Source organism: Panthera tigris, chromosome E1, assembly GCF_018350195.1.
Source record: "Panthera tigris isolate Pti1 chromosome E1, P.tigris_Pti1_mat1.1, whole genome shotgun sequence".
Classification (NCBI taxonomy): Eukaryota; Metazoa; Chordata; class Mammalia; order Carnivora; family Felidae; genus Panthera; species Panthera tigris.
This window is the reverse complement of record NC_056673.1, coordinates 19866807-19887759: the sequence shown is the minus strand read 5'-3', so window position 1 is coordinate 19887759 and position 20953 is coordinate 19866807. Positions and strand designations below refer to the sequence as shown.

The 20953-nt window shown below is 35.9% G+C and overlaps 1 protein-coding gene across 3 annotated transcripts in view; it reads right to left on the bottom strand.

Moving 5' to 3' along the window:
* Positions 1 to 451: 451 nt before the first annotated feature.
* Positions 452 to 20953, bottom strand: part of ATAD5 (ATPase family AAA domain containing 5) — a 45360-nt gene continuing 24858 nt past the window's right edge. For 2 of the 3 annotated variants that reach the window (XM_007076190.3, XM_042967068.1), the window contains exons 11-23: positions 19610 to 19706; positions 18134 to 18213; positions 17811 to 17953; positions 17563 to 17713; positions 12060 to 12233; positions 11194 to 11327; positions 10397 to 10490; positions 8847 to 8911; positions 6847 to 7027; positions 4801 to 4982; positions 2614 to 3479; positions 1786 to 1944; positions 452 to 1681 (exon numbers count right to left, since the gene is read on the bottom strand). In XM_007076190.3, the coding sequence (XP_007076252.2) occupies positions 1603 to 1681; positions 1786 to 1944; positions 2614 to 3479; positions 4801 to 4982; positions 6847 to 7027; positions 8847 to 8911; positions 10397 to 10490; positions 11194 to 11327; positions 12060 to 12233; positions 17563 to 17713; positions 17811 to 17953; positions 18134 to 18213; positions 19610 to 19706 (2405 nt within the window). In that variant the 3' untranslated portion in view covers positions 452 to 1602. The remainder of the gene's footprint in view (positions 1682 to 1785; positions 1945 to 2613; positions 3480 to 4800; positions 4983 to 6846; positions 7028 to 8846; positions 8912 to 10396; positions 10491 to 11193; positions 11328 to 12059; positions 12234 to 17562; positions 17714 to 17810; positions 17954 to 18133; positions 18214 to 19609; positions 19707 to 20953) is intronic. The other variant, XM_042967067.1, reaches the window with a different exon arrangement.

Genomic DNA, 20953 nt, shown 5'->3' with positions numbered 1-20953 from the left:
AAAGTGGACCTAAATCTTATAGGAATTTACTACCTTTAAGAATTCATAATTTTTTCCCCAAATCATGCTAAACCTAAATAAAAAATCTTAAATGTGTCCCTATTAGGGAGGAAAATATCCTGTTCCTTGATTTTTGATCTTATTAAATACAATTCTATAGTTATTTTACTTTGGTTCTCAATTACTGAGAATTACCAGAATTTTCTAATAATAAAAGCCCAAATTAACAGGTAAGTGGTCTACAAATAGTGAACGAACACTAGTATGCAGTAGAAAGATCCATATACTTGAAAACCCACAAAACTTCAGATCTATTCTCTCTCTTGTACAAGCACGAAACCTGTAAGACATAGCCTATATCCAAACCTATAAAATACCCATATTTACCCAGAGGATTACACCTGAACACCTATTTAAACATTGCATAAAGCCTCTTAGCTTCAGCCTTTAATTAAATCCATATACTATCAATAACAAGAAAAAGTAAATTGAACAAATGAGGTAAAAACATATCTTCATACACATTTGTAAACAGGTATACAACAATATTTTCCATCTGTACAAAATTAGGATCCTTACCTTTTGGGGTAAAAACATAATTCAGATAATGTAACTGAATTCTAGGCTAGTACATAATATTATAAACATTGGAAATAGGACACTATTTTCAGATATACCTGATTATATGATCGCAAAAATAATTTTAAGTGAAATGTGGGATTTTACAATCTTGTAATTAAAAATACATACTTTCTCCAAAAGCGTAACCTTAAATGGAGATGGCTATGATGTAGGAAGCCTGTATAGTAGAATCCTCCCTTGTTACAATTTTGATGAGTAGCACTTTGTCCAAAATAGATATATTAACGTCATTAATATCTTTATGAAATAAAACATCACTGATATAAAAATACAAGAAAAATGTACAAGGCAAATGATTTGAGTTGGCAAAATATACAAGACATCACATATGTATGGTTGCTAAAAAAGATTTATGAAAACGACAATTCATAATCTTGTTTTCACTTTGTCAACATGCTGATCCAATGGTAAAATATGCCAGAGGAATACACTAAAAATAAATTTATCGGGAAGATGTTACTTTTTGAAAACTGACGCATAATTTCTTCCCTAGGGAGTTTTTTGCATGTTACATAATTTTGTATTGCATAAATTTATTTTTTAAAGATCACCACCTAGATGATTCATATATACAACTTGACAGAGTACTGAAGGTTGGGTTGGGGAGAGGTGGATTAAAGGTAACAGGAGAGAGAAAAATTATGGATTAATTTAACACTGAAACATTTTTAGAAATATCTTAGTGAACTGTCCCGTCTAGAAACAGCTCACTCACATACAAAAATACTATAACAAAGCTAAGTCAGATAATATAAAAAATTTCAGAAAAAAATACCACCACAATCATAAATACAATTTGTAACTCAAATTTTTTCATTTTAAATATCTGCACACTAATAAAAAATATACAAATAGCCTGTTTTAAATGTACATTCAGAAATAAATTCTTCCATGAATCAATATAAAAATGTATCTTGAGGACCACATAATAATCTGTACAAGGCATTGTTAACGTGAACATTAAGGGAAGCCAGCTGCCAAAGTGTTCACAGTCTCTTTCGAAATGTTAAGATGAATCCCTTCCAGATAGTGCAGGAACCTGTCAAAATTACAAGGAACAATTCAATTTAACCATCAGCTGAGGATATTTATTAATCTTGAAATAGCTGTCTACAATGTTACTTGTACAGAGCCTTTCTTTACCTTCTTTTACTTTTTCCTTGTTCTTTTAGCTTCTCAGTCTTACAAATGTTTCGAAGAGTTGGCAAGTACTCAATTATACTAGCTTGTCTATTACCCAGGTTTAGAAGGGATCGGCTAGAAAATACACTTTTAATGACTGCTATCCTCTTCCAGGCACTGCTGTAAATGAAAAGGAATGCATTACTTTTTACTTTTAAGGTCTAATAAAAATGCAACAATCCCAAACACAACCAGCTTCTGGTCTCCACTTCTTGCTTCTGGTCTAGACTAGATTAACTAGATTCCGGGTTAACTTACTGTATCATTTTCAACACATCAATCACTCGCAAGTGAAAAAAACCTTTAATGGCTACCTGCTATCCGTCACAGCAAATCAAAACCCCACTCCCTGTCATTCAAGAGTCTCCTAATCTCTCATTTTTCTTCCCAGCAATCAGGATGGTCTCCCTGTCTTATTAGAAGCTACATTATTGGGGCGCCTGGGTGGCTCAGTCGGTTGAGCATCCGACTTCGGCTCGGGTCATGATCTCATGGTTTGTGGGTTCGAGCCCCGCGTCGGGCTCTGTGCTGACGGCTCGGAGCCTGGAGCCCACTTCAGATTCTGTGTCTCCCTCTCTCTCTGCCCCTCCCCTGCTCATGCTCTGTCTCTGTCTCAAAAATAAATAGAAACATTAAAAAAAAATTAAAAAAAAAAAGCTACATTATTAATATTAAGGGTTTACCATGATCAATAAAGCCAAGCATTTCAAAATTAGTAAAAAGAAACTAATAATTTCCCCTTTATCATTTATTATTGAAAAATAAAAAGTAAAAGGAGGCAAGACTTACTCTAAATTAGCCGCTGACTGACTGAAATATACATTGCTGCGTTTTTGTGAAACATAAAAAGTAAGCTCTTTTGTTGGATCTCTTCCTGATTTCTTGCAAGAATTCAAGGAGGTTTCCAATGCTTTTGAAATAGTAGATGAACATTTAGTAAAGCTGAGAGCTTCTACAGCTGCCTTTAATTCTCCGGAGCTCGGAGAAGTCCATCCATCGGTAGTCTCGAGACTAAACTCATCACAAAGTCCGCTTTTAACATTTGTCCAACTGAAGTCATTTTTACCAATTTCCTTTTGTTCTCTTACATCATTTAAAAGAGCATCTAAGAAGGACATGTTATCCATGAACTCAGTGAGAGAATTTAGACACTGAGAAATGAGGGCAGCACATTTTTTTTCTGCTGGTGTTTTAGGAGGACAAGGAACAGACTCAATGTTAGACTCTAAACATTTGTTTAGTTTCTTTGTCTCTGGATTGCTTTCTTTATCTCTGGCTTTGCTTTCTTCTGAATTTGAGGAAGAAGATACAGGGGAAAGGCTAAGGAATTCATTAGAAAAGTCCACTTCAGAGTCAAATAAGTCACTATCATCTAGAATTGTCATCTTTTTCTTTTGTTTCTTTTTTTGTGGCTTTTTCAATGGCTTCTCTCTTTCAGAATGTTTCCCAGCAAGACATTTCATATTTTTTGTTGCTGCACTGGTGTCCTCCACACTTCCTGATGAACCACAAAAGTTTTCCGTTTCTGGAATGATGTTAACAGGTAATGGCAGAATGAACTCAAGATTACTATATAAGAAATCTACATTCTGTGTTCGGAATTCTGTAAGAAGCTGGATGAACTGATACCATTCTTCCTTTGTTCTGATCTTATGCTGAAAAAAAATTTTGAATGAAGAAGTGTTAGAACATAGTCTGAACATTCTTCTACCCATATGACCATCTTAAAAGTAATGAGTTGCTACCCTCTCATAATTTTATTAACCTACACTCCCTTAATTTGTCAAATAGTTCTGGGGGCACCTGGGTGCCTTGGTTGGTTAAGTGTCTGACTTCGGCTCAGGTCATCATCTCACTGGTTCGTGAGTTTGAGCCCTACATCGGGCTCTCTGCTCTCAGCATAGGGCCCACTTTGGATCCTCTGTCTCCCTCTCTCTCTGCCCCTCCCTAGCTCGTGCTGTCTCTCTCTCAAAAACAAATAAACATTAAAAATAAATAAATAAATAATAATAATAAAATAGTTCTGAGTCTAAAAAATACATTTAAACTATTAAAATTTGAAGAATTAAATTTTTAATAGTTTATACCCCAATTCAATGGTTAGCTCATTTGTTTAAAAACTACTTTTCTGAAATTGTCTTTTTTTAATATGAAATCTTTCTAAATTCTAGTCTAAATCCGATAATATGCATTTAGAGCATTATCCATTGTTTGTCAAAGTGGTATAGTGTGTTAAAATCAGAAATCTATGAAAATTATAGGCAAATTTACGTTAACCTGAAGATTTATTTATTTCTTAAAAATATGTATGTATTTTTAGAGAGAGAGTGGGGGAGAGGGACAGAGGGAGAGAGAATCTTAATTTTTTTAATTTATTCTTTTTAATATTTATTTTTGGGAGAACGTATGTTGGGGAGGGACAGAGAGAGGGGGACAGAAGATCTGAAGCAGGCTCTGCATTCATGGGCTGACAGCAGTGAGCCCAATGTGGGGCCTGAAGATCATGACCTGAGCCAAACTCAGACACTCAACAGACTGAGTCACCCTGGTGCCCCCTCCTTTTTTTTTTTTTTTAATCTTTTGTTTGTTTGTTTTAATGTCTATTTATTTTGAGAGAGAGAGAGCGCGTGTGCACAAGCACAGGAGGCACAGAGAGAAAAGGACAGAGGATCCAAAGCAGGCTCCATGCTGATGACAGAGAGCTTGATCCCATGAACCATGAGATCATGATCTGAGCCAAAGTCAGATGCTTGACCAACTGATACCACCCAGGCGCCCTGAGAGAGAATCTCAAGCAGGCTCCATGCTCATGCCCACGACCCTGGGATCATGACCTGAGCCGAAATCAAGAGTCAGACGCTCAACCAACTGAGCCATCCAGGTCTCCCTAACTTTAAGATTTAAAACACAGGAGTGAGTGTTAGGAAGATGAAAAGGAATATAAATTTAATATTTTACACTAGACATTGAAAATACCTTTAAAAATGAAAATAAGTCTTTCGATGGGGAAAAAATGTTCTTAAGGCCAAACAAGGTCTCAACACAGCCAGTGTCACATTTGGGAAGGTCTATAGGACTCCTTTTAGTATTTTTAGGTTTATTTTTGGAATCAGGGCCATCTTCAGAGCAAACCAGTTGAACACTTCTGCTATTTCCTCCTACAAAATTAATAAAAGAAAATCTTAGCTATCTATATTTTTAATAAATTACAGCAAAAAATTATTTAAAATATAAGATCCTGTCATCTTTTGGACCTATATTCCCATTTTCTTCTTCTCCACATGTGTTTTTAATTCACAAAAAGTACGATACAAACATTATTTCTAGCATACAGAGGTTAAGATGGTGGTGGTGGTCGGCTTACAAAACAATCCAAAAGAATAAAGTACAAGGACTATGAACAGACAAGTAACAGAAGAAATACAAATATCTAATAAACTCATAAAAAGATGTGCAATTTTACTAGTGATCTTGGAAATGCAAATTAGAATAAGATACCATTCGCTTTTCGCCTTTTAAATTGGCAAAACTAAAACAACTGGTGACCTAATTTTCTCAGAGGCATAAAAAAGCCATCATAAACTATTCCTGGGAACATAAATTTGTACAGTTATCTTCTGGAGGGCAACCGGATAATACCTACCAGGATGCAAATGTACTCTAGCCTTTGGCCTAGCAACCGAACTTCTAGAATTCTCTCCAACAGAAGTACTCACAGATATGCTCAAGGATATGTGTATGGATATTCACTGCACATTTTAATGACAACAAAAGGTAACTTCCATTTCCACTAATAAGTGATGGTTAATTAAATTACGTTACATCCATTCCCTATTATGGAATAGCATGCAGCTGTGAAAAAGAGAGGACTAAAATTGTACGTACTAACAACACATTCTCCAGTAAAAACAGCAAACTGCTTAACAGTACATACAGTATTGGTTAACTCTGCTAAATAAGTAGGTAGCAATATTTGCACATGCATAGATAAAGCTCTAACAGTGGCTAACCTTAAGAAGGGGGGAGACCTTTTACTTTTCTTTTACATACTTCTGTACTGTTTGAATTCTCAATGAGTACATAGCTGCATTTTTTAAGATAGAAATAAAATGCATATAAAATCTTCAAGAATAGAAATAATGACATCGTTTTTTTTCTTTGAAAGTTCTTGGTATAGCATTTTATTTCCAGTCATACGGCAATAGTTACTAATTTGTTTTTTACAAGAAGATTTTTCTGTGTCTTATTTATCATATTTACTTCTAAGAAACAGTTAAAGCTTACACTGAATTAAATACATACGTTTGCTAACTCGAAAAAGAATAACACATTAAAATTTGGAACTAATCAAAGGAAAAAAAAACTTGACAGGGGATTAATATTACAGAACTTCACCTTGGTTTTATTTAAATATTTGTGTATTTCCCAGAGCAGGATCTGTAACTACAGAACTGTGACTATGGAGCATGAAAACCACAGAACTATGAACTTCTTCAGGGAAGGAAGCATGTCTTATTCATGTAAACACAGGACCTGGCATAGAGAAAGTCCTCAATAAATGTCTGTGACTTCAATTCGGTAACAGAGACTAAAGATTGATAAGAAATAAAACATTTCTGAAATGATAAAGTTCTTATGAGAAAAGAATGATAGACTATTGAAACTAAAGGAGAACTTACAGCCAGACAAAAATAACCTATATATGGGGAAAATCACCAACATGTTTTTTAGTAAGTGGAAAAAGGAAATCAGTTGCTAAATAATATTTAATTCTATTTGTTTATAAGAAACTATGCTTATAAATGTCGAAGTAACAATTTGTTCCATGTGCAGGTTTACTCTAACCACATTTCGTGTTTATAAAATTTTAATCAACTAAATTGACATATGTATGTTTATTTTCAAGATTAATACGATCTCTGGATGCTCACAATTTTTTAAATCTTTCAGATATTTTGGTACAGCATATAGTTTAACAGAGGGTCCCCTTATAGAAATTTCTTTTATAACAGATCAACTTACGACAAAGGGATAATGGTCTTTCTTCTAAAAATCCACCTCCACTTCTAATCCAGAACTGTAAGTAAAGGATACTTTTTCTAATATCACAAGTATTTGCAGTTAACAATGTTACAAAGTCTTTCACATCAGTTCTAAAGTTCTCAGCTAAGCAGATCATCTGTAGGTAGCTGGCAACATTTAGCTGAGCAACAAACAGAGAAAGAAAAAAGAAACATGGTGAATTGTAGAGTTAACAGAAAGACATCAGTAATACATATCTAAAAGTAGGACAAGTTTCACTAAAATTCACAATATCTTAGCTCTTGAGAGTGAAACTGATCTAGAAAAATATAAAGGAATATACTTCTAAATTAAAAAGATTTTACATATACTTATTTTATTAACTATACAGTCTAAAAACAGTAAGGAAACTTTTATGGGAAATTTTCCAACACGAACCCTGGAGGCAAGGTTATTAAACCTTGAGAAATTCCCTTAAGCTTAAATAATGGTACAACTTGATGGAATATTTCACAGCCATTAAAATTATAAATGTGAGTACTATAGAAGAAAAAAAATGTGAATACTACAATACTGAAAAATACTCATATAATTTTTAAAAGCCAGAGTTAGAAAATTATATCAATGCATCCACAAACGTATACATGTAAGTTAACAAGAAACATTATGAGACAAAATGAAAACAAAAATCAAAAAACAAAAAACCCATATAATTTCTTAAGAATAAATGGACCAAGTAAAAATTTTCATTTTATTTAGCATTTTCATCAATACTGCTATAATATTTTTTTGTAAAATGACAAAACATATACTCTTCTCTTCCCGCTGTTTATGGAAAGCTTTTTACCTTGAAAAGCTGAAACAAATAAAATTGTATTTACATTTTGCATATTTTACAAGATCACTAGCATTTTTACCTTGAAGTTAACAAGACAATTAAAAGATTTCCTCTATTAAATTTTTGACTTTATTTTATGTGCATACATTACTCCTGAATACTTCTGGGACTTTTGCTTCCCACAAACTAGGAATTCTTTCAATAACAAAGACCCTATTATCAGACACACCTTGCCTTCAGTAATAACTATAAACTCTACAGTCAGTAACAAATAAATATAAAAAACAAACTACTTGAAGGCACAAGAGAGTAACCAGAGCAGAAGATAACTGAAGGGAACTGAAGTTTTGTCCAACACTTGGACAAAAGAAAATGGCCCTGGATGAACTCCCATCCTCTCCTACCTCCTCTAAATTGATTTTTGACTGAGGGCAGGTGGCAGCAATGGTGGCTAAAACTCAGACACAAACTCACAGTATTGCTGGCCTGAACCAGAGGATAGAGTTTGGGATGATGGCCGTAGCTGGAAAGTGACAGGGGAGTTCAGTGAAAGTAGGGAAACAGAAACTCTAGCTAAAAGAAGAATGCAAATCCCTGGTTGATACCTGAACTTCCCATGTGTGGGCCTCGCTCAAAGCAGCCCAGCTAACACGAAAAGAACGGAACAGAAATTTTAGCTGCCACATACTACAGGAGAATATTTGTTCACACAAACATAACAGAATCTACAATATATTCACAAAGTACAGGGAAAAAGTCTCAAATCCAGAAATATATAAAAGACACAACGCAGGATGACCATATTATCCTAAGAATGCAAGACTGGTCTGACATCCAAAAATCAAACAACATCATTCACCATAGTGATAGAATTAAAAAGATAAACCAGATGATTGTTTCAAAAGACAGGAAAAAACCCACCAGACAAAATTTAACACCATTCACAATAAAAATACAGCTAACCGATAAAGACCATCTATGAAAATATACAGCTAATATCACACTTAATGGTCAAGAATGCCTTTCACCCTACCATCAGGAACAGGGCAGAGATGTTCACTCTCCTAATCAGCAATGTACTGAAGATACACTGGCACTATCATAAGAAACCATCTTTTACAGAATTGTGATATATGATTTATGATCAAAATTCGAAACTTACAAGTGAAGGAGTACTGAAATTAATTTCTTCAAAGCAGCCATCAAACATTAAACTAAATGTTGGATCTATAGGAAAAAAAACATTTTAAAAAACCATTAAGACCATTAAATTACTTTGTCCAGTTATACTTTTTCTATGAAAATATTCTGTATCTCATTGGTAATAAAAATATGCAAATTATAAATCATTAAGGAAGTGAATTTTTATCTTGACCTAAAATAATTGATCTTTTAATTAAACTGTCATGTAACCTTTGAATAATACAATTTATATCAATATTTTTAGAGGACAATCACTAACAGTCAAATGACCCATTAATTTATAAGTGGAGTCTGACATAAACTAACATTTATTTTCCTCTAGAAATTCATAGCAGAGATATGCTACTGAATATGTGCAATGAAAAATATTAGAAAACAGTGTTATAATTCAGTGTTTATAATGAAAAAAAAACTATGAGTTTTAAAATTGAACACCAAACACTAATTATTAGGAAGTTTAGAGCAATCAGGCTGGTTACAACTTACTTTAAAATAGGCAATAATCCATATGGAAGTGTCCTCAGGGGTTAAGGAATGGCTAAGTTCAATATTAAGGAACTGCAGAAAGGCTGGGTTCCATAAAAAGTTCTGACCAGTGAATGATGATTGGTGCCATTTGCAAGGTAACATATTAATTTTATAATTACTCAAAGCTGCGAACTGATCATAAATTTGAGTAATTCTTCATTTAAGAAATGATCTAGGAGCCTCCAAATTTTAGAAAAAAAAAGTTAATTTACTAGTAGACTTTCATTTTTTATTTTTTAATGTTTGTTTATTTTTTTTGAGAGATTGAGAACATGAGCAGGGGAGGTGCAGAGAGGTGGGGGGGGGGGGGGGGGCGGGACAGAGGATCCGAAGCAGGCTCGCTGCTGACAGCAGACAATCCAAAGTGGGACTCGAACTCACAACCATGAGCTCATGACCTGAGCTGAAGTCAGACACTTAACTGAATGAGCCACCCAGATGCCCCTACTAGTAGACTTTTTTTTTTTTTAAGTTTATTTATTTTTTGAGAGACAGAGTGCAAGCAGGGTAGGGACAGAGAGAGAGAAGGAGGACACAGAATCTGAAGCAGACTCCAGGCTGTGAGCTCTGATGCAGGGCTCAAACTCACAAACTGAGATCATGACCTGAGCCAAAGTCGGATGCTTAACCAACTCAGCCAACAGGCGCCCCTTTACTAGCAGACTTTTAATTTTTTTTTTTTTAACGTTTATTTATTTTTGAGACAGAGAGATACAGAGCATGAATGAGGGAGGGTCAGAAAGAGGGAGACACAGAATCTGAAACAGGCTCCAGGCTCTGAGCCGTCAGCACAGAGCCCGACGCGGGGCTCGAACTCACAGAGCACGAGATCATGACCTGAGCCAAAGTTGGACACTCAACCGACTGAGCCACCCAGGCGCCCCACTAGCAGACTTTTAAAGGAACATTTCTAACTAAAATTTGAGGCTTTCTCAAATATTTTAACCAAAAGTAATTAGCTGTAAAATCACTGTTACCTACCACTTGTAGTAAGGATTACAGGTCTTTTAGTTGTTGCCATGAATGTTTTGATTGCATTCAAAAACCCAGCATCTTCCTCAAAAATGACATCAACCTAAGAACCATTTATGAGAATATTAGTGTACTGAGTAACAAAACATGTGCTGGATATGTCATGTACACATACTAGATACACTGTAAGTCTGTCGGAGACAAAATTTATGAATTTATTAAATTTATGAACACTGTGAATTCAGCCCACACTGAAAGCTTAAAATGTTTACACCATTATAAGTAAAAAAAATTATCAAATAAATATTAAACCAAAAAAAGCAGTCACCTATACCTGAACAAGTATGAATCAGAATAATTTCTATAATCACTGAACAATAATTAATAACCCTGAATTGCATTAATCATCTTTCTGAAAAATTCTTCTATGGTTGCAGTTTCATTCACTTAAAATTCAAATGGATCCAAGTCTTCCTGACTTTCTTGGCTATTTTACAACACTTCACAGTAACACATGTAGTAATCTGTAGAATAAGTTTTTTTTTAATGTTTATTTATTTTGAGAGAGACAGAGAGAGAGTATGCATGCATGCACAAGTTGGGGAGGAGCAGAGAGAGGAAGAGAGAATCTTAAGAAGGCTCCGCAATGTCAGAGCAGAGCCTGAAGCAGGGCTTGAGCTCACGAACTGCAAGATCATGCCCTGAGCTGAAATCAAGAGTCGGACACTCAACTGACTGAGCCATCCAGGCACCTCATACAAAAATTTGTATTATAAGATATCATGAACGTATGTCCACAAGCCTACCTCCTCAAAAAGAATGAGAGATGTTGCGTTTTTCCTGTTGGATTCCTCAGCTCCAAATTCTTTGACATTTGACTTAGTTGTGTTTGTAGATTTAGTCTGAATAATTGGTTTCTGTTCACAAGAATTTTTGATTCCTGCATAAACAAAATATTAATATTTTAGATTCAAATCAACCTTTAACATAACACTGGATATTTCTGCAAACTAAGCTCAAAGTGAAACCCCCTATCAAAACTGAAACAAGGGTGGGGGAAGAAAAAAGCTGAAACAAAATATCAAAACTCCCATATGTATGACCTTCAAAGTAGCTGAGGTTTAATAAATAGCAGTAGGAGGTACCTGGGTGGCTCAGTCAGTTGAGTGAACAACTCTTGATTTCAGCTCAGGTCATGATCCCAGGGTTGTGGGATCGAGCTCCGTATCGGGCTCCACGCTAAGCCTGGAGCCTGCTTAAGATTCTTTCTCTTTCTCTCTCTCTCTCCCCACCTCCCACCCTCCCCTTTCCACTGCTTGTGGTCTCACTCTCTCTAAAAATAATAAAAATAGGGGCACCTAGGTGGCTCCGTCAGTTGAGCGTCCGACTTCGATTCAGGTCATGATTTCGCGTTTGGTTTGTGAAACCTGACCCAGAGCCTGCCTTGTATCCTCTATCCCACACTCTCTCTCTCTCTCTGCCCCTCCCCCACCCACACTCATTCTCCCTCTCTCAAAAATAAACATTTAGAAAAATAGATTACAGAAAAATAAAAAAAGAATTAGAACATTAAAAAAATAAATAGCAATAGGAACTCATGAAATAGGATATTTTATGTATGAAGGTCATTATTAAAAAATATCACATATATTTTGTCAATTTAATGTCTTACCTTTATTATTTTCCAGAAGTACTATTTCTTCATTTTTTTTTGGCTTAGAAGAAACTTTAAAGTAATTTGCCAAAGTTTTAGGCGGAAGTGTTCGTTTTGGTACGCTACTTTGTGGTGACTGCGGAGGAAGTTTCCTTGGTGATGTAATAACTTTCTTAGGAGAGCTTAATTTTTCTGCCAAAACCAAATTTACGTAAAGGTAAATATTCTAAAAGTTAAACAGATGGTAAGACTGAGTTATCCACAGCCTATATTTCTAGTCTTACCAGTTAAAAATTGATACAGAAGTTTTCTTTCATTCTTACACTGTGTACAGATATTAGCATATTGTTACAGTTATTCTATCATCAGAGAAGGTAAAACTGGGCATTTGGAAAAGACATTCTTTTCCAAACAAACATACATCCTTGAAGCAAATAATGTTCATAATCCCTCCATTCACTTTCTGTACATCTGCCTGGGTTCAGAGGAGGCTGGAGGAAGAGAGATAATGTACATACTGAGCACAGACAGAACACTGTTATCCGACTTCAGTTTCCCTATAGTATGTGGATATCACAAGCAAAGAATGTCTTTTTAAGGATACTCTGGAGGATCAATACAAAGTTTAAAAGCAAATGTTTGATCTCTACCCTCCTGAGGTCCCATGGCACCAGGCATTTGTACCAGAGCATGTCTTTTCTCCCCTCCAAGTGCTCCGATTCAGTCCTCCCATGTGCAAATTATTAGGAGCACGATCTTTTTCTGTACCATCACATGTGCACAATTCCATGACTGTATCTGTCCTATTCTTTTTCTTGCACCCCATCTCCACAGATCTTATGATATTCTTTGCATATTACGGATGTTTGAAAACTTACCGAAAATTTTGAATTTGAGATATTATCCTAGACATCACTATTATGTCATAACCCAAGCAGGCTCCACACCAGCAGCCCAGAGCCCAGCATGGGACTCGAACTCACGAATCGTGAAACCAGGACCTGAGCCAAAATAGAGTTGGACGCTCAACCAACTGAGCTACCCAGGTGCCCTGGAACATAATCTTAAAATAAAAAAATATTTCTTTATATTGAAGAGATTGCGATTTATAAAAAACTCACTATTTTGTCCGTATTTTTCTAATTTTGGCATAGTACAAGGATTGTTTGATCATGGATTGGCATCAGTCCAAAGACTGGTTTTAGAGAATAAATGCCAAGGGGCACCTGGGTGGCTCAGTAGGTTAAGTGTCCAACTTCGACTCGAGTCATGATCTCGCAGTTCGTGAATTCGAGCCCCACATTAGGTGGGGTCTGGAGGATTCTGTGTCTCCCTCTCTCTCTGTCCCTCCCCTGCTTGTACTCTCTCTCTCTCAAAAATGAACATTAAAAAAATTAAAAAAAAAAAAAGAAAATACATGCCAAATTTAAATAATATACCTAGTAGGTAGTAGATACTTGGCTAAATTTTATTGATATATTCTTTTCTTTTCTTTAATATATATTTTTGAGAGACAGACAGACAGACAGGGTATAAGCAGGGGAGGGGCAGAGAAAGAGGGAGACACAGAATTCAAAGTAGGCTCCAGACTCTGACCTGTCAGCACAGAGCCCAATAGAGGGCTTGAACTCACAAGATGAACCGCAAGATCATGACCCGGGCCGAAGTCATACGCTTAACCGACTGAGCCACCAGGTGCCCTTATTTCTATAATCTTCTTAAAGGATCTTTCACCAAAACAATCAGCTCCATGGAGAAGTAGCTACCTTTTAGGTCTGGAACATCTTAACAAGCCAGAAAGCAAAAACAAATATCAAAGATTACTGGGGCTATGTGTAAAGGACACGAGCCAATTAAGTCAGGTTACTGCTAGTCAAAAAGCACAAAAAGAAAAAAGGGCTCTGCATTTGGCCAAGACATATACTGGAGTTACCAATCTATCTGAAATAACAGCAAAAAACTAAGCATAATATATGAAACAATGCTTTTTAAGACTTTGGAAATAATGCAAAAAAGGACAGTGATACCTAAAAGAAGAAACAAACAAGGTGAACCCCAGGAATTGCCTGGTTCCTGCCTTGAGACAATGTATAGGCCACAGTGAAGAGGGGGAAGCCAGTCCAGAGGTTTCCTTGAGTTCAGGAGACTGAACAGGCCTCCAGGGAGGCCAAGGCTGATTGCAATCACAGGGCAGAATAGTGAAGAGCAGAGACCTCCACGGAGTGTTCCAGAAATCTGCAGAGCGTCTCCCTCAAGCCTTCAATGGAGTAGTGATCAGTGAAAGATTAGAAGAAATAATCTAAGGCTTACAAAGAGCTGGGAACAGTTCCTCTTCCCATTAGAGAGAACGGCAAACTTCAGAATTAATGGGGAAGTGGACAGAGTACTCAGAAGGATTTTACCTAAGCAATGGCAAAATTTGTCTTACACTAAATGCTGCTATGGTCTTGCTAATATAGCAGAAGACCCAAAATGATCAAACTGTTTCTAGGTGACTTAAATGTATTCCAGAACAAAATTCAAGAATAGTTATGGGAATGTAGAAATGTCCAATACCCAACAAGGGGCACCTGGACAAAGTGCACAAAGTCTGACATCTGATCACAATTATCAGGCACCAAAAAGGCATGAAAATACAATCCATAATGAAAAAAAAACCAATTAACTGAACCCAACTCAGAAATGACACAGATGACAGAATTAATAGACAAGAACACTAATTAATAAACAAGAACACTATGACTAAAATAGTCATAACTGTGTTTCTTCTGTTCAAAAACTTACAGGAAAAATTGGGCATGGTAACACAGAAACTATAAAAAGGACCCAAGTCAAGCTTCTAGAAATGAAAACTACAATGTATGAAATAAAAAAATACATTGGATGGCACTGACAGTATACTAGATACTGCAGAAAATAAGATCTGTGAACTCGAATAGTTAGAAACTATCCAAGATGAAACATGCAGAGCAAAGGAAGACTGAAAACTTGCACATGCAATCATCAAGCTAGAAGACAACTCAAGGTGGTCTAATATATATATAATTAAAATTGTCAAAGGAGAGGAGAAGAGAAAAATTATTTGAAGAGATAACAAGTGCTGGAGAAGATGTGGAGAAAAGGGGAGCTTTGTGCGCTGTTGAGGGGAATGTAAACTGGTTCAACCACTATTGAAAACAACATGAAGTTTCTCCCCAAAACTAAAAACAGATCTGCTATAGTTGTGCTTCTGGGAAACAAAAATGGGATCTTGAAGAGATATACACACTCCCATGTTTACTGCAGCATGATTCACGACAGAATGTGCTATGGAAACAACCTAAGTACCCATGCATGAATGGATAAAGATGTGGTATATATACACAATGGAATATTATTCAGCCATTAAGAAAGAACATCCTGCCATTTATGACAGCATGCATGGACCTGGAGCACATTAGGCTAAGTGAGGTAAGTCAGAGAAAAGCAAGCACTGTATGACATCACTTATATATGGAATCTAAAAAGTCAAACTCACAAAAACAGAGAGTAAAATGGTGGTTGCCAGGAGAAGGGGACCGGGGACAGGACAGATATTGTTTAAGGGTACAAACTTGCAATGAGTAAATAAATCCTAGAGATCTAATGCACAGTATGGTAAATACAGGCAACATTGTATTATAATCACCAAACTTCCTGAGACTATAACTTAATTATTCCAACCACTAAAAAGAAGTGATAATTATGTAACATGATAGAGATGCTAATTATCAATGCAATGGCAAGCATATTACAATATAGAAATGTATCAAATTAACATTTGTATGCCCTAAATTTATACAATGTTATATGTCAAACCTATTTTAATTAAGAGTAAAAAAGACACAATGCTTGGAATTTTCCAGATTTGATGAAAACTATAAACACATACATCCAAGAAGCTCAACAAACCCCAACCACATGAAACATGAAGAAAACTCCAGCAACCCACATCAAAATCACAGCTGTTTAAACTAGTGACAAAAAGAAAACTGTAATAGCCATAACGAAGAATGAACACAAAGGACTGAAACACATTAAATAGATACAAATCCATGAGTTCCTCAGAATACTAAAAAAAAAAAAAAAAAAAAAAAAAAAAAAGTAGACTACCCAAAAACTCATTGGATAACTTTAGAGATTACTAGGGCACCATTACTTTAAGAACCGATAAATGAAAGAAAAGAATGGGAGTGCCTGGGTGGCTCAGTCCATCAAGCGTCTGACTCTTGATTTTGGCTCAGAAGTCATGATCTCATGGTTGTGGGATTGAGCCCTACGTCAGGCTCTATGCTGAGCACAGAGACTGCTTGGGATTCTCTCTCTCTGCCCCTCTCCCCCACAAATTTTTAAAAAGGAAAGAATGAAACATTTCTCATGCCTTTCCTGTACAAATTGTATGTCAAAGTGTCCAAACAACTGATGAAGAGAAATTCTCCTTACAATTTCAACTAATAAATTCAGAAAGGCTCAGTGAATTACAAAATCACCCATTTTTTAACTCCTAATGAAACAGTCTACTAGATAAAGATCATTCATGGCTACATAAAAGAGTGACGGGGAACTTTATAATGGATGGATCAGCCTGAAAACAACTGAACTCACTGAGCCATGTGAATATCACAAAAGTTATCTTCCGCTTTGATGCCATAGGAAGCACACAGCCCCGCCTATGCATGTATGGTAGCCCTGAAACAGAACCTTAATCTAATCAATATCACAGATCTAACTGCCAGTTTACAAGAAATATAGGGAAGAGGAATATGTTAACTGATGCCATGAACACACAATCAGCAAAATCCAAAATGTGAGAGATTTTATGAAAAATGACCCACGTTCTTCAACAAATAAATGATATGAAACGGATGAGGGAATTATTAGGGAGACTGGAAGATATTTAAAAGACATCAGTCAAATGTAAGATGTAAACCTTGTTTGAATCCAAATTTGCAGGAACCATTTGAAACAACAGAACACCAAAATAAGAGTATGTATTAGATCAAATTAAGATATATAGCTAATTTCATTAGGTCTAATAATGATTACTGTGGTTATGCTTTTTATTTTATTTTACGTTTATTTATTTTGAGAGAGGGAGCAAGCACGTGTGTGAGTGGAGGAGGGTCAGGGAATCTCATGCAGGATCCGCACTGTCAATGCAGAACCCAATGTGGGCCTCGAGTCCACAAACTGTGTGAGACCATGACCTGAGCTGAAATCCAGAGTGAGACGCTTAACAGACTGAGCCACCCAGACACCCTGGTTATGCTTTTTAAAGGCCCTTATCAATTAGAGATACCTACTGAAGTACATACAAATAAAATTATATGATGGTCTTGAGGTTTATTTTAAAACCATCCAGGAAAACAAAAAAGGTGCACGCACGTGTGTGTATAGGAAAAGGTTAAAAAACAAAAGGCAAAAAAAAAAATGCTGATTAAAATTCTTTTTGTAGATTCACTTTCTCTCAAAGGTTATGACCTAAGCAAAATAATTTACTTACTTGGTGACTTGCCTAGGTTGTAACTATTAAAAAAACAAGGTTTCTGAGAGTTTACACCTTGCTTGTCCACTTGATGGGACTGGGTAGCTTCCTTCAGTTGAGACAGAATTTGTCTACCACTGCGCTGAGAAGAGGCATTGACTTCAAATATCTGGAAGAATACATGAAAGCAAGGCAGAATGGTCGGTCTTCCTTTAATTCGAGTGCAACAGTTACATTAACATCCTCCTGGCGTAGCTGTTACTAACCTTAAATCCAAGCTCCTGAGCACACGCATACACCGCGGCAGTCTTCCCCACTCCTGTCGGCCCTGTTATCAGAACAGTATTGCAAAGGCGATTCTCTTCTTCGTCATCTGAACTGCCTTTAAAATCAATGCTATCCGACAGATCTGAAAAATTATTCAAATGCAAATTATCATTTGATAATTGCTCAGGCAGCAATAGATGCTAGACACTTATTTACAAAAACTAGGAAATCAAATATAAAATACAATTAAGAAATTTCATACACATTTAGAGCCAATCTAACTAAACACGTTCAGTGAAATGGAGAAAATGCCTCAAGATACCTTCCTGTTTCTCATCTTTTTTTCCCTTCAAATTCTGTCTTTCTTCCAATTCGGCTCGTCTCTTCCAGTCTTTCAACCAACTGCCATAAGAAAATATGTGTTAATTAACTAATTCACAGAATAGATATTCACAGAATATCTCTTTGAATCAACGAAATAGTAAAATATTTTTACATGGGCACAAATATTTCTAAAGGAAGTAATTTTTTACCAAAATATACAACACTGTATGTACAAGGATATCCACTGCAACCTTGTTCAGATTAGGTTCCAAAGGGAAAAACATAAAAGTACTTCAGTAGGAGAAAAGAGACACTACAGTACCCTCACCTATGAAACCAGTACAGAACAACTATAAAGAGTTCAGGTAGACTGTGTGATGATATGAAACATGTCTAATACACAGTGCTAAGTATAAGCAGAAAGATTAAGTTCTAGTTTAGAGCTAGACTCCTCAAGTTTGAGTTCCAGCCCCACTACTTTCAAGCTGGGTGACCCTGGACAAATAATTCAACCTTTGTAGGTCCATTCCTTATCTATAAGATGAGGACAGCAGTATTTACTCTCATAGTATAGTTGTAAGGCTTACAGGGGCTAAGAACATTGCAAGCACTTAGAACAGTACTAAGCTCAAAGTGTTAACTATTATTATAGGCCCCTATTTCTTATATGAAATCCTTTGGACCAGGTGAGTTTTAGAATTCAAAATTTTTTAGATACTAGAAAAGTAATTTGGTACATATACCACACATAACACAATACCCCTCTGGGGTCTCTGGTATTACAAAATAATCACTTAATGTTTTTATTTAAAAAAAAGATATGAGGGGCGCCTGGGTGGCTCAGTCAGTTAAGCATCTGACTTCAGCTCGGATCGTGATCTTGTGGTTTGTGAGTTCAAGCCCCGCATAGGGCTCTGTACTGACAGCTTGGGCCTGGAATCTGCTTCAGATTCTGTGTCTCCCTCTCTCTCTGCCCCTTCCCTGTTTGCGCTGTGTGTCTCTCTCTCTCAAAGAACAAATAAACGTTAAAAAAATTTTTTAAAAAGGTATGAACTCCTACCAAGTGGGATCCATAAAAACCGTAAGTCAGTAACTTTTAATTTTCAGAACTTTTTTGGATGTGGGAATTGTGGACAAAGGACTATGGACCTGAATTTGTAGTAATATGACCCTATTTGTTAGGAAGAAAGGAGCTAACATACGCATAAATTTTTTTCTGGAAGATTCTACAAGAAACCTTTAATAGTTGTTACCTCTAGAGAGTAGAAATAGAAAAGAAGGATATTTACTTTTCATGTTTTTCTTAATTTTCTTTTTTACAAAGATTTTATCATACAAGTAATACTTTATAATTTCTATATTTTAGTATAAATAAAACAAATAGTAAAACTAGATTCAAACAAACTAAACAAACTAGATTCAAAACAAACTAAATGTAAAACTATTTCTCAATTCTTTTACATGTTTTACCAACCTATGTAATTTTTTTATAGCTAGCTCATTGCCTATGAGCTCACTGGAGTTCTGGGGTTGATACTTTTCTGTCCATAGCATGTCTTCAGTTCCAGAATCTAAAGCAAAACATATACATTGAAGCATTGTTCCTTAACATAAGCATATATTTTTACACATTTACATTATTGTTTCATGTAAACAATGAATATTTGTACAGTATTTATATTTACAAAATGTCAAAAGGGCAATTTCAAAACTTAACATTACACTTAAAATTCTTCATATCTTCATATCAATTCTTCCCCCTTAAAAACTAACCACCATAGGGGCACCTGGGTGGCTCAGTTGGTAAGTGTCTGACTTCAGCTCAGATCATGACCTCACAGCTCATGAGTTCGAGCCCCACGTCAGGCTCTGTGCTGACAGCTCAGAGCCTGGAGCCTGCTTCGGATTCTATGTGTGTCTCTCTCTGCCCCTCCCCTGCTTGTGCTCTGCCTCTCTCTGTCTCAAAAATAAATAAACACTAAAAAAATAATTAGCAAAACAAAAAACAAAAAACCCCAAAAAACTAACTGCCATAAAGTCTCATAGAAGTAAAGTTTAAAAGTTAGTACTCAATTAGGGGTGCCTCACTGGCTCAGTCAGCAGAGCATGTGACTTGATCTCAGGGTTGTAAGCTCAAGTCCCATGTTGGGGGTAGAGATTACTTACAAAAAATTATGAAAAAATAGAAGTACATGCTTAAAATTTAAGTAATCACTAAAAAAACATGATATATGAAAAGGAATTTATTATTTCTTAGGAAATAATCTAAAGAATAAAGGCAGCGTAATTTTTGTGAAGCATCCTTTGATCCCTGAAAAGAAACATTAAAATATCCTACAAAGTCAACCTAGGTAAATGGAGATGTGCCACACTCCCATTTGAGAAGACTGAATGTGGTAAACATGCCGATTCACTCCAAATTAATCTATACACTAATGCAAAATCAAACCCCAGTGGGATTTGTGGAGTAAGAGAATCTACAGTTTATTCAGCAGAGTAGATACATGAACATAATTTTATTTTTAAATTTTTTTTAATGTTTATTTTTGGAGAGAGAAAGAGCACGAGCAGGAGAGGGGCAGAGAGAGAGAGAGATGGAGACACAGAATCTGAAGCAGGCTCCAGGCTCCAAGCTATCAGCACAGAGCCCGACGTGGGGCTCAAACCCACGAACTGCAAGATCATGACCTGGGCCGAAGTCGGATGATCACCCAGCTGAGCCACCCAGGTACCCCGATACATGAATAGTTTTTAAAAAAATGATAGAGGAGACTTTCTATACAAATGTTAAAACATCCATTCAGCCACATAAATGGAC